General features: G+C 40.9%; 1 protein-coding gene across 1 annotated transcript; it reads right to left on the reverse strand.

Annotated features, from left to right (window-relative positions):
- Nucleotides 1-38: 38 nt before the first annotated feature.
- UTP4 (UTP4 small subunit processome component) lies at nucleotides 39-27,977 on the reverse strand. The gene is made up of 17 exons (XM_037041401.1): nucleotides 27,895-27,977; nucleotides 26,615-26,775; nucleotides 24,332-24,523; nucleotides 23,110-23,194; nucleotides 21,972-22,061; nucleotides 18,234-18,445; nucleotides 12,565-12,736; nucleotides 12,368-12,459; nucleotides 10,231-10,327; nucleotides 9,387-9,451; nucleotides 7,987-8,109; nucleotides 7,438-7,594; nucleotides 5,774-5,880; nucleotides 4,681-4,776; nucleotides 2,645-2,830; nucleotides 1,075-1,185; nucleotides 39-241 (listed from the first exon to the last, which is right to left on the reverse strand). The coding sequence occupies exons 2-17, from the start codon at nucleotides 26,771-26,773 to the stop codon at nucleotides 125-127; spliced, it is 2,061 nt and encodes a 686-aa protein (XP_036897296.1). The 5' UTR covers nucleotides 26,774-26,775; nucleotides 27,895-27,977; the 3' UTR covers nucleotides 39-124.
- Nucleotides 27,978-27,982: the final 5 nt, after the last annotated feature.

The raw sequence follows: 27,982 nt of genomic DNA on the forward strand, positions 1-27,982 counted from the left end.
CCATTACTTTGAAAGGTGATATTTATGATGACTCGTCCTCAAGAATAACTTTGTTTTATTAGCATGACTGGCGAAAACAAATTGAGTAGAACAGTTCAAGGAAGGGCACAGATAGTGCCCTGTTTTAGGTTCCAAATTTCTTCTTTTTGATGGGTGGTGGAAGTTGAGCAATGATGTCATCCAGGGGCCGTTCTACTGCCACGAGTGTTCTTTCATCCAAAAGATCCATGAAGAGTAGAGGCTGCAGAGAGATAAGAATGACTCTACCAGGAGTTAGGCTCCAGGGCTAGTCCTGAATACAGGACCTAGAGGCTGGAGGGATGTAAATCTCTGACAATCCTTCCTGCCCTAGGACTCAAAATAGCTGAAAAGGTTGGGGACTTTTAACTGAGTTCACTCATAGAAGATTTCAGCAAGACTTTTCATGTTTCTCTACAGAAAATTCAATTTCTTATATCAATGTTAACTGAGGGCTTTTGAGCCAAAATTCTGGACAAATGGCAAGTTACAAATGCACCAAGAAGCATATCATACTTGAATAATTCACAGACACCCCCTTTAAAAAATGCGCACAGACCCCTGAGAAAATGTTCCTGGGTGCCCAAGGAACTCCAATCTGAGAAGCATACATCTAGAACTTCTGAGGTGGCACAAATAGCTGGACTGTCATTAGGTCAACGGCTATTTGTTTTATATACAGTGAAAAGCATAGCCCAGAAAAGAAAGTCATAATAAGTCAATGACTTCCACTTGCTGTAAATTATCTTATGGAACATTCTCCAAACAGAAGTCAAATTTAAAAGCCAGCTTTAAAAGAAAAGCCCCTCTGAGCTCCAACGTCATTTCTCACTACCCATGTATTTCACTCTGGTGAGGTACCATGTGCCTGCCTCCCATCTGCCAAAGCAAGAGCAATGCAATGCAGACACAGGGATGCACATCCTCGGAAAGGTCACTTGTCTCCCAAAACTAGGTCCTCTGCATGAAAAACAAAGGTGACATTTTGACAGCTCACTACATTTTGATAATATCACAAGTAATCAACTGTCTAGAGCATTATACAAGATGTTTTACCTTATATATCTTAGAAATTTTAAAGGCATGGGCTGTGCGCCTCCTGATGACATCTGACTCATTCGTGGGAGGAAGTGGATTGTACAGTAAGGTTTTGTCATTTGGAAGAGGCTAAAAAGACAAAGATATACTGTTTAAGTTGTTATTTTTATTGCGCTTATACAGAACAAAGGACTCTAGTGATTTTTCAGGCAAACACTACCTTCCAGCCACCACAGCACACACTCAGTACCTCCCCGACTCTCCCTGCTTCAGGAAGAGAGCTGTACTGCAGAGGGGGCAGAATGAGGCAAAAAGGGCTTGGCACTCAGCCGGCAAGATCAAACTGTCCAGCTGGGGCTTCTGGCCAGTCTCATCAGTAACACTTTGTGTGACAGGAACAAAGTGGCATGTGCAGGAGCTTAGCCCATGCAGCCTCTGCTTTCTAGACTCTCCCCCAATCAGACCACAGACCTGCCAAGTAACTAAAGTTCTCCCCAGGAGAAACTGCAACAAAACCACCCCCACTGATGTCAGTGACACCTCAAGAGATGGCCTCTGGCCAAGCAAGTGATATTTCATCTCTGACTTCCTTGGGAAATAGCTCTGCCCAGCAAGAGGAAGTGATGGACTTATCACCAGCACTTGGGAAAAAATATGGGCCAATCTGGACTGAATTACAAGAGGCAAGCGAGTGGGAGAGGCCCTTCCTGTATCACTAAATTGCAGAAGGTACTTGTCAGCGGGCTTTGCTTCCCACACCCAGAGGACACAGGGCTCATGAGGAGAGTTCCAGTGACACATCACGCACAGCTCCCTTAGAGCCATCTGCTGCTTTCTCCGTGTTCCTTCCACCCCCACCTTCACAAATACACCAAAATACTCTGTGTGTGTAGCTTGTAATTTAAGCCCAAAGGGCATTACAGGAATGGCGACAGTTCATTGCACTCCTAGGAAAGAAAGTGCCTGCCCAGAAAAGACATATTGATTAGTAGTGAATCCAAACAGCAGCTTGCAGAGGATAGATGGACTCTAGAACTGAAAATATGCTCACATCCCACCTAAATCACAGCCTTGAAGAATGGAATTTTCCAAGCTGGACTTTTTTTAAGACCTTAAAGACCAACAACTCCTCAAGCCTGCACACAGCATCAGTACATGCAGCCGAGGGGCATGTGTGGTCAAAACCACAGTCTGTATTTTTAATGAGACCACATTATTCAGTCACTCAGGGTACAAAGCTGGAAGTGTTTCAGCCAAATCAATGATCTTCCCCCATGAGGGTCACCTTTTGAACACGGATCCAATCACTTTCCTACTTAAGTTTATGTGCTCATGGACAAAATAGAGAAATGATGAAATCAGCAGAAGCCAGTACACAGAGGCCCACTCCATCCCTGGGAGCCTAAAGAATGTGGGAACACAAATGAGGACTCCGCAGAACACAAAGCTCCTCTCCTCCAAAGACTATATATAGCAGGAAAACTTAATTCTGATTCTCCTTCCTCTAAGTTACTATATGTCTTGCTTTTAGAACTTGAAGATTCTTAAGATTCAGTGAGAGCACAGGCGACAGTGGCAAAGAACTCACCAACGACTTGTCAATGATGCAGAACATGTAGGCATCGTGGAGAAGAATGTGCATTGGTCTCTTGGGATGAAAACTGATGTGCGTGATGGGAGTATCCCTTTGGAGCCAAAGGTGATGAAACCCCTGCTTCTGGACAGTCCGGCTCCACTCCGTATACTGTTTGTCTGGGATGCTATATTCAAATATCTGAGGAAGGACATGATACAGAGGAAATGCTGGCTGGTACCCAGAAAGACCAGAAGGGCACCCCTCATTCCTAACCAGAAAATATCTACCCAAACCTTGAATGTATCACATTCAGCCTTTTGCTTTCTCACTATTTTTTTAAAATAAAGAAAATGTAAGGTAAATTACAGAATAAATAATTCAAACAGCATGGAAAGGTTGATAATGAAAAGTCGCCCTGCAATCTTGACAACTCTTTTCCCCAAGACCAAAGTAGCCTGCTATTTCTTATTTACATTGTTTCAGAGATGTCGTATGCATGTAAGACACACCATCCTGTATTTTGCTTTTTCCCCCTTAGCACTGTATCACAGAGACTGACTCATGTCAGTAGTGATCATTCATGCCCCCTTTGAAGAACATGTAATAATCCACTCACTTTGTGGATGTGCTACTGTTTACTTATCCAGTCTGTTCAATGAACATTTAGGTTATTTCTAATCTTTGACTACTACAAACAAGGCTGCAATGATCATCTCTATATAATGTCCATCTGCACAACTGAAAGCATATTATCTGTAGGAATAACTTATAGACTCAGAACTTCTGAACTGAAGATTACGTGCATTAGATTTTTTTTTAGATATGGCCAACATGTCCTCTAAAGAAGTCATACAATGTAATTCATACAATGTGTGAAGTGCTGTTTCCCCTTACTCTCACACCCCTGTATATTATCAACTCTATTGATCTTTGCTAATCTAACACAAACAAAAAACTTTCCCACCAGTTTTAATGACTGATGCACTTTCGGGACCAATTGCCAGTTAAAGGCACTAGGTGGACATTATCATTATGTGTGACAAAGACAAGGCCGTGGCTTCACTAATCTTTCAGTCTTTGGTAAAGGACGAAGAGCTATGAAACTGAAGTGAGAGATATAATTTTTTAGATAGAATGCATATGTGTGTGAATGTGTGAGTGTAAAAACTGCTAATCACCCCTGACCAGTATAGCTCAGTTGGGTGGACCTCATCAAACAACGCAAAAGGTCACTGGTTCAATCCCTAGTCAAGGTACATACATGCCTGAGTTGCAGGTTCAGTCCCCAGTTGGGGCATGTATGAGGTGCAACAATTGATGTTTTTCACATTGACATTTCTCTCCCTCTCTTTCTCCCTCCCTTCCCCTCTCTCTATAAAATCTTTTAAAACCCACAGAACTGCTAATCAATGTAGCAAGCATCATTTGCCTAACAGGCTACTTAAATGTGCTTCTTGGATCCCACTTAATCTCTCCAGTGAGGAGGGTACTATCACACCCATTTTACAGACGAAGATGCACTACACACTGAAGTATTGATAATTTCAGTATTTTCTGCAGCTCAGCTATTTGAAAGCTCTTCTCCTTATAATTACTATCTTCTTACAACTTGGCATGGAAAAAAGCAGTAGACTACGTACTAATTTTGGCTGCTATTAGACACCTGATTTCCTCTCTGGCAAAAGTGAAGGCTGATCATATAATCTTTTAGTCATTTTCAACTCTCAAAATCTCACTCCATCCCATATTTAATCTAATACCTGCGTCCAGTCATCTCCACTCTAAAAACAACCAGTAAAACAAGTACTTCAAAATTCTTCCCCTTCTTGTACCTCTTTATTCTAGAACCTTGGTGCTCCACCACTCTACTGTGCCCTATCGAGCCCATGGGGCTCACTGGCCCAGACTCGTTGTGGAAGCTTTATTTCACACGGCAGAGAACTACATTTATGTCATCCACTACTTTCAAAGAGAGGGTCTTCCAAAATTGTCATTATCTCGGCTTCTAAGTTACCATTTAGGAATTAGAAAACACGGGACTCTCTTACCTGCTGGTCAGAATGAGCAATGACAAGGTTGTTGGTATTAGGGGCGATGGCCATGGCAGTCACAGGGAAGTTGTAAGCAGGAACTGTGCAGTGAAGCTGGGAGGAAATAACAGAAACAGGGCAACTCCATGTGGTACCTTCTCCCAGAAAAGACAGGGTGTTCCAAGTCAGTCGTTTTTAAGTAGTATTCCTTGGAACTCAAAGGATTCTATGGAAGTTCTCATATATGCCAGGCATTTCTCCAAACAATAAACTTTAATTTCATTAAAAAAAAATAAATGTTGTAACTGCTTACGAAACTGACAGCATTTGCAAAGAACTTCAGAGTAAAGCTGAGACTTGTGAACTGAGCATAAATACATCATTAAACAGGGAATTTGCAGTTGTACAATGGGTTTAAAAGAAATCAGTGCCTAGGCATGGACATTTACACGCAACTGCACCACTCCAGAGGAACATTCGTAAATGCCAGGCAAGCCTCAAGGAGCAAGCAGCACATGCTCTTGCCACAATATAATGAAGTTGTGTAGTTAACAGGCAAATCCATTAAATACAGCAGTCTGATATTGTTCTAGAAACTTCTAATGCTTAATGCAAGTTTTGGGTAGTTCTTATCTGACTTTTATGATGAAGAGGAGGACTTGCAAGGGACCATTAGTGATTCAATGTATAAATGATAATATCATTACCAATTTGTGAAAAATGCCTTCCTGCTATTCCTTTGCCTGTTTAATTTAAAAAATACACTGAGAGTACAAGACAGGCTATTAAGGAAATTGTCACTACCTGTAACTCTTTACCTTGGTAAATCAGAATTTTTCCTCTCCAAAATACAGAAATAACCTGGATGTGGATCCAACGGCCATAAATCCTTAATTTCAAATTTCTGTGCATGAGTGGTTTCACTGTTCCTGTTGACTGATTTTAATTTGACAGATTATAGCTTTGGGTTCCAAACAAGTAAAAGAGGAAAAACTCTTGGTTTAAAAGAAAAAAAAAGCCTAGTAATTTTCTGGGTCATACCAACTGGCCTTAAGCCTCATAACCACAGGGCTAACTTTCTCCTTTTGCCACTACTGAACCCAAAGCTCACCTTTAGACGTTTTAGGCTGTAGACATGGACTCCAGCACTGGTGCCTGATGCAGCCAACCAACTGCCATCTGGACTAACTGCCAAAAGACACATGGACTCCACTGTTCCTGCAAGGGCAGAAAACAGTTAGGTTCGCAGCAGTGCCCACAGACAGCCCTGCCTTGAAGATGATGGCAAAAGCCAGTGAGACACTCAGTTTTAAATTACTAACGGTAATTTTGTGATCATTTTGCAAATAAGTTCTAGATAAGTCAATCTGCCTATTTCCATTTAACTAACCATTATGCAGAGAAAGAGGAGCCAGAGAAATACACACAAAAACATTACTTGCCCAGGCCTTAGCGAGACACTGCCCACAAGAGGAATGAAGGATCAGGATAGCAGCTGCACTAAAATCTGTAATTGTTTAAAAATCATTTCCTATCAAATGGTTTTTTAATCAAAGGTATGGACAAACAGCCTATTCAACAGGCTTGAAGCAAACCTTAAAAGTTATTGAGTGCCTGCCACATATTTAGCACTAAGGGAGCACAGGCACATATTTTGTCATCAAAAGATATTAAACCAGTCTGGCAACGTGAAGACTCACATGGGGTAAAAATGCGGCAGTGACGCTATGTGCCGAAACATGTGCTGCACATAACACTCCTAAACCATAAAAAAAGCTTTAAAACAAGACATAAGCCAGATGCTAAAGGACGAGGGAAGTAGGAAGAAAAGGATGAAGAACAACATGAGCTAAGGGACAAGGACTGAAATGCAGGTGCTAGGGCTGTAAAGAAACCAGCCTGACTGTAAGGGGGAAGTGAAATGAGAGAGAAATAAATCATATATATAATGCAGAGCCTAATATTAAGAAACACTAAATGCAAGATAAAGGGTCTAAGTTTTATAATAAAAACACATACAAGTAACTCAATAAAAATTGGCAGTTTACTTTATCTTATTACTAACTTGTGCATTTCTCTTCCTGTATGCTTCTGAAGCAGCTTATGAATGTTCAGAGTTTAAGTTAAAAGAGTTGACTTTCCATGCTGACAAAATCTAAATGACAGTGAAGCTGCTGTAATTCAGGGTCAGGGAGAAGGGAAAAGGCCCATAGGAAGTACCCAAAAAACTACCAGCTAAGCTGGGTAGTAAGTCCTCAATAATTAACTCAGCCAGTGAGCTAACCATTCATTTATTCAGGGACACTCATGTTCACATAAAACATGGAAGAATGGTCATGGACATTATATGACAGGTAATGAAACTCTATGTGTAAGTTCATCTTTATAAAATGCTTATGAACAAACACATGTTGGAAATATACAAAAATATTAATAGTAGTTATTTCTGGGTGTCAGGATTATAGATGATTTTAACTTTCTTCTTGCTCTGCTAACAAAAACCCTAAGAAGGGTGATGAAACTTCTCTGGCCCCAAATAAGGAATCAAGAGCCCAGTGAGAAAAGAGTAGGTGTGAGGAACATTTCAGACCTCATCAATGTTTTCACTTGCCAGATCTCTCCTCCTACTTTAAATTGCAAACATGTGAGTGAATGTACATTTGCAGGGTGGAGAAGAGTTATTAGTGAACATTAGACAATGAATAAGGTTTAAAAGGGAAAAAAATACATCGAAGACTGACAACTCTCTCCTGTGGCCAGTTACCAAGTTCCTACCTGACTGAGCCTGAAAAGTATGCAGGTGCTTGAAGCTTCCTTCCAATAGCCGAATGACATGCAAAGACCCTTGATTTGAAGCCACAAAGAGCTTTGTTGAATCTTCAGAAAACAAAATCTGAACAGCAGAGCGAAGGAACGCTGGCATTTTGGAAACCTTGGGGTGCACCAGTAGCAAAAACAAGAGAGAGGAGAAAGACGTGAGACCTAGAGGCCATCAAAAATAATCATAGCCAGGCCTCAATTACACGAACATTTCCAGTCCCTACAGAAGCCCACTGACCAAGGGCCTAGAACACTAACATTCCCATTGAAACCTATCCACTCCCTTCTTCATCTCTTCAAAAGCCTGAACTTCACTGCCACTTCCTAGCATTTCCCTACTCCTCCAAAAACGAAAACAAATCAAAGTAGAAATAAAGGCTTTTTTGTAACAGCTATCTCCAAATAGCTTTCACTGAGCAAGGACTCATATCCAGTACACTCTTACTTCACACAAAAATATACATTTTCGTCCTGTTCAACCAGACATTGGGCTTTATCACTTACCCTTTGGAGGCTTATGTTGTCATGTTCATAATGTAACCGACAGAGAAAAAACCGTGAAGCTGTAGAATAGGCCATCCAACTTCCACATGGGGAGATACAGCTGCAAATAATATTCTCGGGCCCCTGGTGATGTTAGGAATCAGGATGAATGTTCAAGTAAAGCTTCACACAACCAGATTCACTGTGACACGAATCCCCGAGCTGCCACCACTCTGGGCAGATCCACAAACACCTGCGCATAATTCTAACAGTCATTCGCTGTGTCACCATGACTCTCAGAAGTGGAGCACCTAAACGGTGTGGCTTCAATTTCTGAGAACAGGGGTCTACAAACACCGCGAACTAATCTAAGCCCTTGTGTACCTCAGAAACCCTCATACTAAACCCTAATTCAGAAACCTCAGCAAAATTTAATGCAGGGAAGCACTGGAAGCAAGGTGACTTAAAGAACTGATTTTGTTTGGTATATGACAACCTGCTTTAAAAATCTCTAGTAAATAGTACATGGTCCTGGCCAGGTGGCTTAGTAGGTTCAGAGTGTTGTCCCTACATCAAAAGGTTGTAGGTTCGATCCCTGGTTGGGGAGCATACAAGAGGCAACCAATCAATATTCCTCTCTCTGTCCATTCCTCTCTCTCTAAAACCAATGAACATTCCCTCAGGTGAGGATTAAAAAAATAAAAAATAGTAAGTGAAAAATGTGCAGAACAAAGGAAAGGTTTAATGTAACACTTTTATAATTCAAAAAACTCAAGAAATATATCTAAATGTATGTAAATATGTGCACGTACACACACAAATACTTTCTCACACAAAGATCTAGGGTATATACAGCTAATCAATTAACAACAATTACTTTAGAGGAGACTAGACTTAAAGAGGTAGACAGATTTAAACTATCGATACGGTTTTAATTCTTTACAGTAAGACTGTATTCACACATCTGTGTAATAAAGGTTTAAGGATACAAAGGAGTGTGTATGTTTCCATTACTGTAAAAAAAAAGGATATACGCACAAACCAGTAGAAATTTTTTCAGGAAGGATATATAAGAACCTACTGGCAATGACTGCCGCTGCAGAGTGGGGCCAGGGATTTGGGGTAAGAGGACTCATTTTGCATTGCATACTCTTCTATATCATTTTAATTTTTAAAAAAGCATCTTACTTCCATAATAAAAAATAAATAAAACCAATTTCCTGTATTCAAATAATAAATTTTGAATGCCCAACTTAAAAACGTCAGGAAATCTAGTTCTGTCCACATAGTATTTCATTCAAATTATTTTAGATTTTATAGTTAGTGATGTTAACTAAGCAGTCCTCAGAATTCAGAATGAGAAAAACGAGAAAAACGCTGTGGGTTTCAGAGCCTGAACACACACAGTCGAACTTCCTCACCTTTGTCTTGAGGTGCAGTAAGTGATCTGCATCTTTAGAGAGTGGAAGGGTATCCCCATGCTTTCCTAGAATAAGAAATTTCCTTGAAGTTTTTTCTTCTCAAAGAAAGGTTATTTGTATATATATATTTTTTCTTCTCAAAAGTCATTCCTGGGTAGAATGGAATCTCTACCAGTGAGAAATCAAAAAAATGTCTCAGGAAGCCCACTGTTTTCTGGGGATATATGAAGAGGAAAGCAGTGGATGGTTTCTTAGCTTCTATTGGGGTGCCCTGGCCACGGCCTACGGTACCTCACTAACTCGCTGAAGTTCTACCCCACAGCCAGGCTGGAAGTGGAATTTGTGTGGCCTCAACTTCATTTGTTCACTTGGAACCTAAACTCAGTATAAACTAATCCAATATAAAACAACAAAACCCAAACATTTCCTAACAGGAGATACAAATGGCCACTAAGCTGTCACCCCATTAAGACCCATGTGACCTTTTTCACGCAGAGTTGTTACTAACCAACACTAAATCCTGTCCTTTCTCCACATCCTGTTTTCACCTCAGTCAAGCCAGGGCAAACGATGACCCCACAACCCATACATCCACTACATCTATCACCTCCACTATCACCCTCTCAATAGTTCAGATCCGTAACTTGAACAGATGATCCAGTATCCAGCTGAGGATCCTAACATTCTGAAGAACTCCTTTGCTCCATCTAGTGGATGGAAAAGCCATGAGCTCCAACGGACACAGAAAAGTCTTTTTTCCAAAAGCACAGAGTATCAACTGCAATTCTAATTTCTGGCTTCTTTCTCCAGTTTTCTTACTGGAAAAAACTTGCTCCCATCTTACCTGTTGCAACCGTAGATCCCAATCGCCAGAGATCCAAGTGATGAGAAAACTGGAAGAGGAGAAGCTGCTTCTTTTTTGAACAGGAAATGAGACGTCGCTGTACCCAAGAATTAAAAGCGGTAAATAGGCCAGGATCATATAGTGCCTCAGCACTAGATACAGCAGCAACATCTACTGCACATTTTTTACTGTTGAAATCCATTTGCTTAATAAATATTTCTTACATACTACTATATGCCGAGCACTGGCCTAAGGTCTAAAAACACAGTGGTAAATAAAAACATGCCCTGGCTGGTATAGCTCAGTGGATTGAGCACAGGCCTGTGAAGCAAAGGGTCACTGGTTCGATTCCCGGTCGGGGCACATGCCTGGGTTGCAGGCCAGTTCCCAGTGGGGAACCCATGAGAGGCGGCCACACATTGATGTTTCTCTCCCACTCTTTCTCCCTCCCTTTCTCCTCTCTCTAAAAATAAATGAATAAAATATTAAAAAAAAAAACATACCTACTACTCTTAAGCTTATAGTCTGAAGGGTTGCAATAGAACTAATATGCATTTACACTAAATGTGCTAAGAGCTTTAACACGCCTGAGCACAGTATGTAACAAAAAAGTATATGCATATCTACTCTAGCCTTGTGAGGGTAAAGAGAGGAGCCCAGATGAGGTTCACTGGTCAAGTTTACTCAGGCAGAAGTAGGGCAAGACATTCCAAGGACAGACAATGGCATGTGAAACAGTCGAAAGGTAAAAGAGCATTAGAGGGAATTAAATGAATCTTTCTGAATGGCTAGACTGGGTGGGGTGCTGCAAGGGTGTAAGGGAGGCAGGGCCAGGGCCAGATAAAGCCAGGTTTCGTGAGCTGTGCTAAGGAATTAGGGTTTTATGCTGAAGGAAATGGGGGCCAACCAAGGGTTTTTAAGTATGGAGTGATGAACCAAGTTGCTTTTTGAACTGATCAGTGGAGAATAGGCTGGAATAATATAAATGTAAATAAAGATCATTACCAAGCTACTGTAAAGACATCCATATACAAAAAGACAGTAATCCAAACAAGGATAATGGCAGTGTAAATAAAGAGAAATAGCTAGAATAGCTGTAAATTCTCTCTCTCGAGAAAGAATGAGCCCTGGCTGGTGTGACTCAGTTGGTCGAGCGTCTTCACGGGGTTTGATTCCCGGTCAGGGCTCATGCCTAGGTTGCAGGTTTGGTCCCTGGTCGGGGTGCATGCAGAGGCAGCCTATGGGTATTTCTCCCCTTCTGTTCCTCTCCCCCTTCCTTTCTCTCTCTAAAACAAACAAACAAACAAACAAACAGAGAGACTGAGGCCCTGGCCAGGTTGCTCAGTTGGTAAGAGAGTCATCTGAAAACATCAAGGTTGTGGGTTCCATATCTGGTCAGGGCACCTACTAGAAGCAACCAATGAGTGCATAAATGAGTGGAACAGCAAACCGATGTTTCTTTCTCTCTCCCCCTTTCTCTAAAATCAGTAATTTTTTTTTTTAAAGAGAAGATGAAGAGGTAGACTCAGGAAGGTTTATTGGTTGAATGGAATGTAGAAGCAGGTAGTGGGAAAAAAGAGTTTTTGGCTTGGGAAGATGTCCATTTACCTACAAAGGAACACTGGAACCCTGAGTTTTCCTCCTTCCACCCAGAATAATAAAGAGCCTACAGTTAAAAACAAACTCCACAATCCTGGCTGGTGTAGCTCAGTGGATTGAGCGTGGGCCTGCGAGCCACACAATCGCAGTTCAATTCCCAGTCAGGGCATGTGGCTGGGTCCAGCAGGAGACTCATGAGAGGCAACCACACATTGATGTTTCTTTCCCTCTCTTTCTCCCTCCCTCCCTTCCCTCTGGAGATGAATAAATAAAACATTAAAAAAAAAAAGAACTCCATAATAACCACTGCTTTCTGAAGAAGGGAATGATAAAACCCCTAGAAACTGAACTGGAAGTGCTACTGTAACTTTCTTGGCCACATAAATGTCTCTGCAAGAGGCCTGCCTCAGAAACAGGAGGATGAAGGAAGGTACTACTGAAGTCTCACAGATCTGCTCAGGAACGTGAGCTGTGCTCAGTCTGTGAGGCAGGGGGACAGAGAATTGAGGAGACAGTGGGGGTCAGGGGTGATACTTACATGGGGGAAAGTGATTTTTCGGAGAGCAGCATCATAATTCTTTACCTCCACTTTCTCCATGAGAGGACGAATGACCAAGTGGGTGTCAGTGCCTGGGCAAGAGGAGAGGGGAGAAGACAGAATTAGAAAATGTCCCGCATGAAGACAGTTGGAGCTGGGCAGAGTCAAGAAGCAGCCTGGCCAAGAGCAGAACGCACCTCCAGATATCAGTGCTGTCGGGCTATGGGCCACGGTTCGCACGTCGTGAGTGTGATGCTGGAATGGCTTTGTCCGCACCCACTGCTTCTCACTGCTGTTGGAAGTCACAGAGACCAGCTGAAAATGGAATACTGTCCCCTCGGCTGTGCCCACCACGATACTGTCTTCTTGCTGAGAAATTAAATCATCAGGGAGGTACATTTGAGCAAAACAGGGCCCACTTTGAAGAATATTTCCTGAAGTTGTCTGTCTGGACAGCTAAGGGGAAACTTATGGTCAGAATCGGAAGGTAGGTCACAGGGGTCTTTCTCCTCCGGAGGCGAACATTACCAACACCCCTCATAGAACAAGCTCCTTCAAGAGATAACAATGCGCCCCCTACTGACAAAATTAACATTATGCACCTCAAACAGGAAGGTGCTTTCCTACACACAAATTAGACCTAATTATGAACTCAATGAAAAAGATAAAACACCTAGAAATAAATTTAACAAAAATGTGCTAGGCCTATATAAGAAAAAAAATCTAATCCTTCTAAAGGACATAAAAGATTACCTAAACAGAAAAATCCATACCATATTCTTGAACAGGAATATTTAACATAATAAAGATACTGATGATCACTAAGGAAATTTATGTTTTACATAACACACTAAAAATACTAACACTCAGCCCTGGCTGGTGTGGCTCAGTGGACTGAGTGCCGGCCTGTGAATCAAAGGGTCGCAGGTTCAATTCCCAGTCAGGGTATATCCCTGGGTTGCGGGCTAGGTCCCCAGTTGGAGGTGTGCAAGAAGCAAATGACTGATGTTTCTCTTGCACACAGATGTTTCTCTCCCTCTTTCTCCCTCCCTTCTCCTCTCTCTCTGAAAATAAATTTTTAAAAAATCTCTCAAAAAATAAATGAGAAAAAAAACTGAAAAACAAAAGAAACAAACCCAATCAAGAATAGTAATGAAAATATACACTCAAGGAAAGACTTGGAAGCAGGTACTCAAACAGATGCATGTACACAACAGCATTATTCACAAGAGACAAAATACAGACACCACTCAAATGTCCATCAGCAGATAAATAAGCTCAATGAGGTGTATATACACAATGAAATATCATTCAGCCCTAAGGAGAAATGAAATTCTGATAATGCTCTAACATGGGTGAACTTTGAAAATAATATGCTAAGTAAAATAACACAGGCACAAAAGAACAAATATTACACGATTCCATTTATGAGGCACCCAAAACAGGCAAATTCACAGGGACAGAAAGTAGAATGGAGGTAACCAGGGGCCGGGAAGAGAGAGGAATAAAGAGTTATTCTTTAATGTGTAGAGTCTCTGTTTGGGGTGATGAAAGAGCTCTGAAAATGGACAGGTGACAGATGTACAACACCATGAATGTGCTTAATGCCACTGAACTGTGCACTGAAAAATAGTTAAAATGGCAAAATTTTACAATAAAAAATTTTTAAGAGATTTTATTTATTTGTCTTTAGAGGGGAAAGGAAGGAGAGAGGGAGAGAAATATCAATGTATGGTTGCCTCTCATGCGTCCCCTGCTGGGAACTGGCCCACAAGTCAGGCACGTGCCCTGACTGGGAATCGAACCACGGTTGTTTGGTTTGCAGGCCCATGCTCAATCCACTGATATAACCAGCCAGGGTTACAATAAAAAATTTTAATGTAAATAAAGTTATCGAGAATATAGGGGGAAAAATTGCAAAACAGGTAGTCAAAAGACTGAAGTTTGAAAATCCCTGAAATTCACTGTCATCTTTTTAAAGATGAAGAGAAAGTGGGCTGAGCAGGAGAATTAGCCTGATCAGTACTAAAGACCCAGGGTCCCTGGTCCCCAGTTTAAGGCTTTCTCTTGACAGTATGTTGAACACTGTGATTTGTTAGTTTCAAAAGGTTTTAGTTTACTTTTTAAAATTCCTCTATGTTCTTAAGACCTTTTCACTTTAACTCATTTTTTTAAATACACATAACTTTGAGCAAGACAAAAAAAATAGGATGTTTGATAGAAAAGTAAGGAAAGTTAAGAACCAGCCCTGGCTGGTGTGGCTCAGTGGATTGAGCACTGGCCTGCAAACCAAAGGGTTACTGGTTGGGTTCCTGGTCTAGGGCACATGCCTGGGTTGTGGGCCAGGTGCCCAGGAGGGGGCACTGAGAGGCAACCACACATTGATGTTTCTCTCTTTCTCCCTCCCTTCCTCTCTGTCTAAAAATATATGTCTGAGCATGCAGCTGCCATGAATAACCCACTTACTGTTTCAGAAACTTTGTACATGTCCTATCATCTTTAATCCTTCAATACCTTGCAAAATTAAGCATCACTTGCCCTATCAGGAGAAACTGTGTAAGACTTTGAAATGAGCATTCAAAGTACTGGTGTCCTGTTTACTGAGCCCTTTTTACTGTCTAGAAGCTGTTTCACAACTCCGTCAATTGTAGAAAACTGGGAGTGATGATTCTTTTGCACAGAAATGCAAAAACTTTTGCCCAGTGAAATGTAACTGAGTATCACCTTGCGGACGGTTTCAGTATTCCTGATGACCTCATACATATCTGTGTTCTTCAAATTCTCCTTTGAAGTACTTGTACCATCTTACCAGCTCTCAGTTGAGTTACAGAACATCTCTGACGTATTTCCAGTCCATGTTTGTATGAGTCATTACCTTTACCCATTTTTTCTATCATTTAACAGGCCTTTATACAGATAAGGAAACTGGTACTTCGAGAGGTTTAGAGACATGACAAAGACACACGGCTCTCTGCCTCCAAAGCCTTTGCTCTGGACACCCCACAGCCGCTCAACCTTGTGCCACCTCATGCCAGCTCTCTTTGAGGTCACCTGTAGGCACACGATGGTGAAGAAGGAAAGTGCATCTGAGGGACAGCACATAAAGTGGCCCAGACCAGCCTTTCCCTCACCTCCTCTCAGGATACTAATTGAAATCTATTCACTCAAGCCAAAAGTAGAGACACTGAGCAACTTAGGAACCCACACACTCTCTCCCACCTCCAACTAAACAGTTCATTTAGTTTGGGGCGGGGAGGAGTGGCAGTTTGCTCAAAGGCCCACCTACAGAGAGGCATGGGGAAGGCAGGTCTCCCTCACTCCACAGCCTCCTTCCCTGAGGTGGAGCCATAAAAGAACTGAAAAGGAAACAAAAGAGCTCTCTCTGGGTGAAGCAGGAATGAAGGGAAAAGCAGTACTGGATGTGGTTGTGTGTGTGCCCTAATTTAATCAGAGTGACTGCTTCACACAGAAAAAGAAAAAAATCTCAGGACTGACCTACAAAGGAAAGCAAAGCTCCCTGCAACACCCTGCAGGAATCAGTACTCCTGTACTTGGTGAGGACAAAAGACATCTAAAAAGATCAAAGACTGGTGTTTGCCACTGTTCACATTTTAGTCAATGAAAATCCAATAAAAAGAAATCTAAAAATAATCAGCTGTTCTGGCAAGAGTGTAGTGGAGAAAAGCATCGTAATTAGGATGTTTCAAAGAAGACGTGAAAACGTTAACGCCAATACCACATGCGCTCTGAGACGCTGTACTTCATACTTCAGAAGCACTACCCATCTAATCTTTTCCCCAGCTCTGTGTGTGTTACTAGCATCCCTGTTTTCAGAAAAGAACTGAGGCTCAGGAAGAAGTTACTTGCCCAAGGAAGATACGCAGTGTTTGAGTGGTACAGCTGGGAGTCACATTCAAGTCTGCCCATTCCAGAGTCTGTGATAAGCATTTCTGAGGGGTGGCATTTGTACAGCTGCACGTTTTCTAATGAATTTGTTAGGGGAACGTTGGTTAATAAAATTATAGAGGTTTCAGGTGTGCAATACTGTAATGCATCATCTATATATTGTATGTACAACTGCGGTTTTCAATTTTAATCACGTATTACAATTCACTAATTCTCAAGCACATATTTTACCACATTTTAACAGCCCTCAAATCAGGATATCTTGTACCTGTTAACCTGTTCATGTGCGGCATCTTCAAGTAAAGAGCGAGCACTAAAACTTCACAAAGGTTCTCAAAAAGTGTAAAAGAAAAGCTTGGGACCACAGCGGAGCATCATCACTGTCACATGGATTGCTGGGAGGCATGTGTGGCAGACAGACCTTGACCATTTCGTGGAAAAGTGATTCAGAGCCCAACTCTGAATGTGAAGACAGTTCATGAGTACCTTAATCACCTTAAGTCAGTTATACTTTCCTGTCTATACATGCGTAAGTAATATGACAGAAATTTAAGTCTCAAGGAGCTCTTCAATAAGGAAAATATAAATCCTACATTTAAAAACGCACTGTGTCATTTTATATTGTAAGACTTTATATTACATGCTTATTATACAAAATTCAGACTTTACTTTTAAAAGAAGTACTACAGCGTAGTTTAATTGGTAGTATTTCTCTTTCCCAGGATAATAAAAAAAATTATGGCTTACAATCATTTATATCATGGTTCAATGCCATGTAGTAATATAGGCAAATGGCAGAAAAAAGATATATAGTATAAAACAGTATACAGTACAAATTAACCCCGTCTCCCGCCGGCCCCCCACAGCTTCACTCCCCAGAAATTATTTACATTTTAAAAATCTTTTTAGATATTATATGTCTATGTGTATATGTATCAGGATAACTGCATAAAGTATCTAATATATAAATATCTAATGTCTAATATAGAAATCTGTCCCTTCTCTTTATTCACTATTATGTCCTATATTGTATAATATTACACTGTTCTATTTTCCCTTAACAATAACTCCTGAAAATTGTTACATAGCAGTAAATATACATCTTCCTTGGTCTTTGAAAAAGCATAATATTTGAGTAAGTATACTTTAAATGATACTAAATTTAGTAATTAAGTCTTAAGTCTAATAATTCCACACAGTTTGGATCAAGACTATTTTAAATTTCCCCCACTCATTTCACTTACACTTTTTTATATTTATAGGTAACATCTAAATGTTTCACAGGGCTTTTAACACACATCACATTGTTTTTATGGAAAACCTACAAAATGGGACAGGAACATTTTATAGGCAAGAAGACCAAATATGAGCGATCTCTACATTAAAAACTAGATTTTCACACTGAAGATAGCAAGCAATTCTCAGACTAACAAGGCAAAGAATAAAGGATCTAGTCAAATCTCAAAGTTAACATCCATACCTCGCTGCTAAACTACCCAAACGTTTCTGATCAAGAATTCTGGTCACCAAAAGGGAAGAGGCACACCTGTTCAGCAAAAATCTGCATAAGTCTATTCAAACAGGAGACAATTAACATTTTCAAAATCCCTATAAAATTATCTTCTAATTTCCCAAGCAAGGAAGCAGAACAATTGTACAAAGAGGGAACACGCTTCTCCAGGTTCTTCTAGGACACTTGTGCACTGTCTACAATCAGACTGGATTCGCTAGGGGTGGGGAGTGTCAGCAGAAAACCTTTCTGCCAGCTAGTCTTACAGAGAATACTCTCTAACTAGTTGTTAGAAAAGAAAAAAGAGTTCAGGGAAATTAAATGGCTTTTCAGATCCATTTCCCCAAACGCATCTCCCTCCAGTACAACACTTAGGATCACGGACCACTGTGTGTGGGGTGACATCCCCCCGACTGTACAGGAACCACTCAAAACAGGGACTATACTCACATCGGATACGGCGATAGACTGCACGTCAGCATTTGCAATGAGATGACTCTTCATAAGTGTCCCAGTGGCTGAGTCCCAGAACTGCACCTTCCCGGCAGAGTCCACACTTACGACAGTGCCATCGGACAAAAAGGCCACACCCCATATGATACACTTCCGCTTAGACACACCCATATACTGCCTGTCCACGAGCATCTTATGAATAGTGCTCCCTGAAAAATAAAAAAAGCCCACATTTGAATGGTAATTATTTCTCCTTCAGTCTTCGAACACTACCTATGGTAGACACATGTCGAGTTAGCTACCTGAGCACTAACAGCTGGTAAATACTAGTTATGATGAACCCAGTTTCTGAACACCAAAACAGCTGCCTAAGAATGACAGCAGGAAAGGGAAAGGATGAAATGGAAAAGACACACAGGACTTCACTTAAAACTGGCCAATTACACACACCCATTACATGTTGCTCTTTTCCAAAACCCCATGGGAAAGAAAGAGAAGAGAAGAGTGACAATTTAGGGGCATTTACAGGATGGTCACTGACTTAGCAGAGCCCTGAAACCAAGTCCCAGGTCAGCTGTGGGGAAAGCCAAGAAGCTACCTGACTTACACCACACGATCCTCAGAAAAGTCAGGCACTGATTCCCCAGGTACTCTGGAAACAGAGGTGAACGTGGGGCTAAAAGGAGGGGCTGGTTGAAAGTAAGGTTAAGAAACTTTTAATTCCTCAGATACTCACCCCCTAACTAAGCAGCCAGGCACCTCCCCCAAACCCCACCTCAACTGAAAGCTACAGACCTACTCTCTGAAGCAGGACATCAGGCAGAATTAAAGGAGGGAATCCTGTATGGAGAGTAGATTACATAAATGTTGAAACACCAGTTTCCTTCTCCTTAGAATGCTGACAATGCAGGCCATTATCACCAGGCAGGAGAACTTTAAAAAAAGAACACTTCACCCTGGCTGGTGTGGTTCAGTGGACTGAGTGCTAGCCTGCGACTCAAAGGGTCGCCAGTTGGGTTCACCCTCGGTGCACGTGCCTGGGTTGTGGGCCAGGTCCCTGCCTGGGGGCATGTGAGAGGCAACAGATTGAGGTTTCTCTCACACACTGATGTTTCTCTTCCCCTCCTTCTCCCTCCCTTCTCCTCTAAAGAAAATAAAATCTTTTTTAAAAAAGCATTTAAAAAAGAACACATCTGGGGAAGATGACCATCACAAAAGAAAATATCCAGATAACCCAGACCTCACTAGGAGGCTCTCCAAACATTCTGGCCAGACCACTCTTCAGTGAAGCCCATGTGCAACACACTCACGTCGTGATGACAGCGATCAGCAGACACGTGGGAAAAGCCTCACTATGAAAGGCAGGGGCCAAGCAGACTAAAATACACACACACACACACACACTCACACCCCACACCCCCCCCATGGAGGAAACAGAGGTAGGGTGAAGAACACTTGACAAATACCATGAAGAACAGCCTTAGAAAGAGAAGAGCTAGTATGAAACAGAAAGAGAATTCTGTAAAAGTCAGGAAACAAACAAACAAACAAAAAACCTCTGGAAATTAAAAACTTAATTAATGAGGGGCAGGGGAAAGTGGTAGCGGGAAAATAAGAGACAACTGTACTTGAACTATAAAAAAAAAACCTGTCAAATGATCACACAAGTGAATATAAAAGTATAGGAAAAAAAGAATGAAAAACTGAATAACAGGATTTAAAGATAAAAATGACAAAGTCTCCAAGGAAGCAGAATAAAATATCAGAGACAAAAATAAGAGGAAAAAAGAAATAAGAAAATTGAAAGAGATAACATGCAAATAAAATTCCAGAGAAAAGAAAATGGAAGCTCATTTATAAAATAACTCTAGAATTTTCCCTAGAATGGAAAAACATGGATTTTGGATTAAAAGAAACTACCATGGCTCCGATAAATATGTTAACAGATCTGTACACCAAGAAACATTAATTATTACATTTTAGAATAGTAAGGACAAAGAGAAGGTCCTAAAAGCCTCTGGGGCGGGGGCCAAGGGTTGGGCGAGACCCATATAAAAGATCTACTCTCAGAATACATTACACTTCATAAAAATATGTGAGGCTAGAAGACAAAGGAGCCATACCTTCAAAATTCTAAGGGAAAACAATTTCCAACCCAGAATCCTTTCTCATGAACCCTTTCTCAGGATCCATCAAATGAAAGATTGACCAAGAAAGTGAATGACACGGAAATGGGATCCTACCAATAAGAAAAGCAAAGGGTATCCCTGGAATGAGTGAAAAATCAGAGTTCAAGATCTCACAGTTGTGCAGGAGGCCCAGAAACTGGCTGCACTGGAGCCAGTCAGACGCTCTGGCAGAGTCAGTCAAGACAAAAGTGGTACAAAGAAAACCAGATGTATCTGAACCTAATTTATACAACTGAAAGAATGCAGGGAGGAATTAGTGAGACGGATACATGTATGTGTGTGTGTGTGTGTGTGTGTGTGTGTGTAGGAAAATAGAATGAGAGTGTAAGAGAGAGAGAGAAACATTAACCAAAAGTATATAGGACAGTAAAGGTCATTTACTACATGAGTACTATTTATTTTATATTTCATTATCATGAAAACAGTGACTACTAATCTGAACAAAGTTATCACCATACTGGGAAGGTAATGAAAAAGTGTGCATGTGATAGATGGTAGAAAGAGGGCTAAATGGTGGAAGTCAATAAACAATGGTCTAAAACTGAAAAATCAAAAGGACACATGGACAACTAAGGGGGGTAGAAATGGGAGGGAGGTGGGGAGCACTGGCAGGGGGTGGGCTGGGAGGGGAATAAAAGACAGAAAACTGTACTTGAACAACAATTAAATTTTTAAAAATTTTAGCCCTGGCTGGTGTAGCTCAGTGGGTTGAGCGCGGGCCTGCGAACCAGAGGATCGCGGTTTGATTCCCAGTCAGGGCACATGCCTGGGTTGCAGGCCAGTTCCCTGCAGGCCAACTCCCAGCAGGCAACGCACTAAAGGCAACCATACATTGAAAAAAGAAAAAAAAAATAAAGAAAAAAAATTTTTTTTAAATTTTAAAAAATTTTAAAAGATAATAAAAATATATCATAACCGGCATGCTATGTATAGATAGCATAGAGGTAAGTACCAAAGGAATCAGCTAACAGTTGCAGGTGGTTACCTTTGAGAAGTGGACAAGGGAAACGAGGGAGCCCTGCTTTTCTGTAACAAGCCTTAAGGAATTCTTTGACTCTGTATGCATAACTGATAACAATAAAAACTTATTCAAGCATTGAAGAAAAAGAAAAAGGAGACAGACCAAATGAGTTTAACTTCATCTTAAATGGGTACAGATACGACCACCTAACAAATTGAAGTCAATCTCACCACTGAAGGATTCCATTAGCTAATTCTCTAGGCCAAGAGCAGAGAAAGAACTGGATTCTTTACCTTTCTGACTTCACGTCTCACCAATTTTGCTACCAAGATCTCATGTTCCTCAGACAGACGCTCACTCTTACCAGGAACTGGCACAAATAAATAGATGTTCTACTGATCATTAACTACTGATCAGTAAACCAAGAAAGGTCTGAAATTCACAATGAACACCCTGGGAAATTAATGAGAGATTAGGCCTTGAATGTCCCTGAAAATATGACAAGGGTTCCAGCTTTTGGGAACCCAGAAATGTGAAACTGACAAACAAGCCCCACATCCCAAATGAACTGAGAAAAACAGTCACCTGATTTGACATCAAACACACTAATGTAGTCTATGGAACCAGCTGCAATGTGGGTACCAGAGGGATGCCAGCTGAGACTCAGGATGCGACCTTGGGAGTTGAATGACAAAAAAGAAAGTGACATACACATAAATATACAGCCAAAGGTAACTGAGTTCTCCTTCCACAGTTATCAATAGGGCTAGTGTTCTATAGTCTCAGCTCTCTCACCACTACACTCTTGTGAAGAACTATTTTTAAACAATAATTTAAAAAAATAATTAAATTAAAAATTTAAAAAAAAATTTTTTTAAGAACTATTTTTATAACAAATGAGGAACAGCTTTGCCCTGGGATCCAAAATGAAGTATTTGATACTAACTTTAATAATGTATAAATGGTTGATGGGAGTATAAATAAACACAACCTTTTGAGGGGTGATCTAGCAGTAACCTAACAAAATGAAAATTTGCGTATTTGGCCCAGTAACTGTACTGGGAATTAATCACAGAAATACTTGTATGAATACCCAAAAATATGTATACAAAAATATTCACTGCACTACTGGTTGTAGTAGTAAAAAAAAATCACTATTCATCAGCAGGAATTTGGCTAATCAAACTACAGTGCACCATAAAATGCAATGTTGTGCTGTGCAGACTGGCATGACTGCCACAGGCATCTGCAATGTAACAAGGAAAAGAAAGCTGCAAACAGGTAAGGCACTCCCTGTGTATTTGTCTACATGAATATATAAAAGTTAGAAGATCATCCCAAAGTGTTGCCTATATTGTGAAATGAGATATCTTCTTTTATACTTGGCTAAACATATGAAAATTTTAACAAGCACTATATGACCTTTGTAATTTAAAAAGAACACCTCAAGATATTTAAAAACAACCAAAATATAAATCTGAGTAGCAGAGCATAAATATTACTAATGGATACAGAGAATACATGGAATAGTTGCTATTTTCTCAGTAAGGAGTCAGCAAACTATGCCCCTAAATCCAAATCAGGCCTGCTACCTTCTTTCGAAAAACAAAGTTTTACAGATAAAACATTACCTGGGCCTGTGGGAAAATATTCCAGCCCCAGTGACAGAGAAACATAAATACCTGTGAAGGCTATTCACTGCCCAACCAGAAATGACCCTTACTTTTCTGCCGATCAAAATTTCTTTCAAACTGGATCTTGTCTGGGATGACTTGAAACAGTTTCACAGATCCATCCTCACAGCCAACCTATTAGGGGAAAGGAGACAGAAAACACAGAAGGTAAGTATTTTATACTTTTAACTAGATGTATATATTTACAAATACATACATTTCTTCCTAAACCAATCACTTGCCCTGAAAAATAGTTGGAGAGAAAAAGGACTGGCACCAAGAAACTGAGAGTGTATTCTTGGTAGCCTTCCTGTCCTAAAGAGAAAGCAGGCTAATTAGTGACCCAATTCCTGCACAGGACATAGAAAAGTGGGATTTCACAGTGCATCTCTGCTAGAGACCTGTGGCCTAAATAAAAGACCTATTAACTATATAACCTAAACAGAGACTCATTGAGATATTGCACAAATTAATGCAAATTAAAAGGGAATCATAGTCTTATCACAGAAAATTAAATCTCTGAAAGCATCATTCTAATACTAAATGGGGGAGAGGGAGAATAGCCTTCTTGATCTGTGCTCAAACAATTTTGAGAAATACTGTGGTAAAACGTACTTGCGCAGATTAACTGGTGGAAGGACCTCAGAACTTCAAATATACATGAGTGCACTATGAATCTACAAAAGGATTTAGTAAGCTGTATTCCGAAGCACAACTAAACAAAAAAGTCTCTACAGCTCTCATTTCCAAAGAACAAAGCTTGGTAAACCAAACTAACCCTCTCATTTTATAAATAAATAAACAAGGTCCAAAGCAGAGCAGAAAAGATGTAAAAGAACAAGAGATTTTTTTAAATTGCTTTATTTACCCTCACCTGAGGACATGCTTATTGTTTTCAGAAAGGGGACAGGAAGGGAGAGAAACATGGATGTGAGAAATACCGATCCACTGCTTTTTGAATGCACCTTGACCCGGAACCAAACCCTCAACCTAGGCATGTGCCCTGACTAGAAATGAACCCACGACCTTGACCTTCCAATTTACAGGATGATGCTCCAACCAACTGGGCCACAACAGCCAGGGCAAGGACAAGGAATTTTTAATCGGCAGTATCAACTCCAACCTTACATTAGGGTTGCTAGAATCCAGCTCAGATCGGAGTCACTATATGCCATGATGTAACTTTAATCGACCAGCCTATGAACGCAGGGAAGTTGCTTAAGTGGGCACAATAGAAATCTTGGCTTAAATGACCAACAGTTGCTTACTGACCAAAAGTTGAGAGCCACTGGGGCTGGCAGCCATGCTCCAGATGGGTCCTCCAAAGGCATCCATAGAATACTTGATGTTTAATGCCTGTAAATCATACTCGATAATCTCTCCATTGAGTCCGGCACTGAAGAGTCGCTGTCCTTTTGCCCAACACAGAGCTTCTGTAGCTCGAGACTCATGACCTGGGAAAAACTACAGAAACACCGTAACTTCTCAGCCCACCATGGATTCACCAGCTATCAGCACTGAGTGGTCACATGCAACATGGTGAAAAACAAAATGCTTCCCTAGAAAGTAAGTGTGGGGTTTTGTGCTACCAGAACATTTCTACTGACATTTTCATTTTTTTCCAGATTCACATTTTTCCTTACTTCCACAACTGGTTTCTTTTATTAGGACTTGTTCTGCAAAAGCTTTTCAGTAGAATAAAGTTTCTATCCCAATGCACTTGATTGTATCTAACTTTAAAAAAAATCAATGCACTATCTTGATTGTGTGATGGTTTCAAAGATGTATATATCGAAAGTTATCAACGTATACACTTTTTAAATACATACTGTTTGTTGTATCAATTTTACCTATAAAAAGCTGTTTAAAAAATAAAAATTATATAAACCAATGCAGCTTGTTGTAGTTTTTCATTCAAGACTCATTTCTAAGTGCTTTCTTAGCCCTCAAAAAGTTCCATACCGATCAAGGCACTGTTCTCTTATATTTGCCTGATGCAAAAGAGACTGGGTAGATATAATTTTTCCTACTTGAATCTGAAAGGGCCAACTTGTAGGTTAAGTGACATGTCCAAAGTGCCAAAGTCAATGACATGGAGAATGCTGGTCTCACTATTCCTAGTCCCTATTCTTTCCATTCTAACGGATACAATTTTTTCTTGTTGTGGGAATTTTTAACAGAACTAAGTAATCTTAAATAGTAGCAAATATGGAAAAAGCAGACTAGATTGAATTACTTGTTGAAAAAACAGAGAGAATAAGAGATACTAAGTAAGACATGGTTGACTTAATTTCATTCAACAAATACTAACTCAGCAGTGGCTTATACTAGACACTTGCTGAATGCTGGGAATATAGGTATGAACATCACTGACGTGGTCCCTGTTTTCATAAAATCTGAAGTTCAGTGAGGAAGAAAGACATTAAATAAACAAACTAGCATATAATTAGTTATCATAAGTGATGCAACAAGCATGAACCACAGCATGACTTTCACATTATACAGAATGGGACCCATCTGGGATGACCAATAATTTTTTCACTCCTGTTAGTTCTTCAGAGGTCAGCTCAATAAGTCATTCCTTTTCCAAGATTCCTAAACCCATCTCATTAGAGTACAGCATCTCTCCACTAAAAGCACGCCTGTGCATAGCTTTGTATCAAACTTACGACAGTGTTTGGAAACTGTGTATTCATCTTTTCCCCCCTGGACTTTAAGCTCCTTGATGGTGGGGCCTCTGACATTTGTTTTAATGCCTAATACTCACTCCTCATTCATTTAGAAACTTTTACGGAGAGTCTACCTTCCAAGTACTAGGCTCAGCCAAGCACTAAATTCATTCATCTACTCATCTATCCACTTACATCGTGGTGCCCAGGGCATGTAAGGCACTCAATAAATGTGAACTGAATTAGATGTTGCATCTGAAATGAGTAATCAATGCCTCTGAAGAAAAATGCTGCAATAATAGCCCGCTGCATACATCCAAAACGGTTTTTACCTAATTTAAAAACTCCCTTACACTCAATATATAGACATGTTAGTCTACATTCTCTCTGACAGATGGACTTGGAAATCCACCTTCCTGCTATCACGTCACCAGAGTTCCTAATATAAAAATGTTTCATGAATATTTCTGAACTGCCAATGAGATAGGTACTGATACTGCCAGCAGGATATGCCAGGTTACCAGCTGCAGTGGTGTGCAGACTGATGTAAATCAATGGTCTCAACCACTGATTGTGAAGTTTCTCCTCTTGTGCCCAAAAGAACCAGCAAACCTCACTTTCTAAGTGACAGTGAGCTGCCCCAGTTCCTAGGTAGGATCTTTCCAACCAACATCATACAGACCAAAACTCTGTGCTTTTCTCATCATGAAAGTCAGACAAGAAATCGCATGCTACAGATGTTACGTAGTTCGAAACAATTCGAGAGAGAGGGTACAGAGTCTAACTTCCTTTCGACCTCTTTGACTATAAAAGACTTAGTTTTTGTAGAATTGAACTTAAGAAAATTAACCTCAGAAACACCAAACCAGGCTCCTAAATGACTTACTTTCTCCTGAAAGTAGTTTGCTGACAAGTTATAAATTTCCACGGTACCATCTGTTCTTGAAACAGCCAATCTGTTTGACTGGTTATTGTAAGCCACACAGCGGATCCCTGACGGAACATAATTAAAGAAGCGAACTCGATGGACCTTAAATTCACCCATTCCTAAGGGAGGGGAAAAAAGAGTAATTTTCGTTAAATGTTAACTGCAGAATGCCATATGTATTGTTCCTTAGTATCGCTGTTCTGGATGGAAGACTCCAACTACATTTTCCTGAGGTTCGTATCTAAGTAATGATATTTTCATGCTCCACACAAGACTCTATTAGGCAATCTCCAGAAGCTCAAGATTCTTCTGCAAAAAGATCTAAAAAGTCAAGATACAGAGCACCACCCAGACTTCTAACAATCCTGACAACTGCTGAAGTAGTAGAACCTAAAACTGATCTTAGAGCAAAAGACTGAAAATAATCTCATTCTCTAATGGGAGCTTGAACTTGAACAAAGGAAGGCACATGGAGCTGACCGGTCGGTTGTAGTCAGAACTAAGGTTCTTCTTTTTATTTGGGGTGTGAGGTTTCTTTGAGGGCCAAGAGGAGGGTAAACACCACCACCACCACTCTAAAGAGGCAAGAAATGCTGACAGCCTAAACCAGTTTCTCAAAGGCAAGTCTTCAGTTCGAACCCATGCATCAAAATTCCCTCGAAAAAATGGTTGTTAAAAATGCAAGATTAGGGTCTTTACTCCGTAGCTCCTGAATTCCAATTTCTGGGCGTGGGGGGAAGCCATTAGGAAACTACGTTTTAGCAAGCACTTCTCCCTAACTCTATTCCATGGTAAGTGTGCAAATTACAGACTCAAACTATAGTAGTGAAGGTGGGGTTGATGGGGCAGCCAGAACTGAGAGTTCCTCAAGAAGGAAGCGACAGGACTTGGTTTGGCATCTGTCAACTACCCCTCCCACTCCACCTCCTCTGCCAACGTACGCACTCTGCAACGGAACGGCCCAGGTCCCGTTCACTCCTCAGCTTTCTCCCTTCAAGGTTAGGAACTTGAGGGCAGAAAAGGTTTGTTGGGCCCGGGCCGGCTAAGAGAGCGTCCGAGGTCCGCGCAAGGTCTCCACCGCCCCTTCCACCTCCCGGGATCTACAGAGTAGCCTCCACCCGCCCTCGACACACGGAGCCGGCGAGCTCCAAGGGGCTACGACTCGGTGTAAGCAGTACCCCAGCCCTCCGAACTGCCCTTTCCTTACGTCCGCTTCCCACACACCTTCCCCAACTTACCCGCGGACGGGCGCTAGCTTCTCTCCGCCCCGGCCCCACGTGCGCGCGCGCTCACGTGCTCTGCCCCGGAAGTGCTCGTGCAGCAAGG

This window comes from Sturnira hondurensis, unplaced genomic scaffold (genome assembly GCF_014824575.4).
Source record: "Sturnira hondurensis isolate 20B ecotype Veracruz unplaced genomic scaffold, ASM1482457v3 Scaffold0003090, whole genome shotgun sequence".
In the NCBI taxonomy this organism is placed as follows: Eukaryota; Metazoa; Chordata; class Mammalia; order Chiroptera; family Phyllostomidae; genus Sturnira; species Sturnira hondurensis.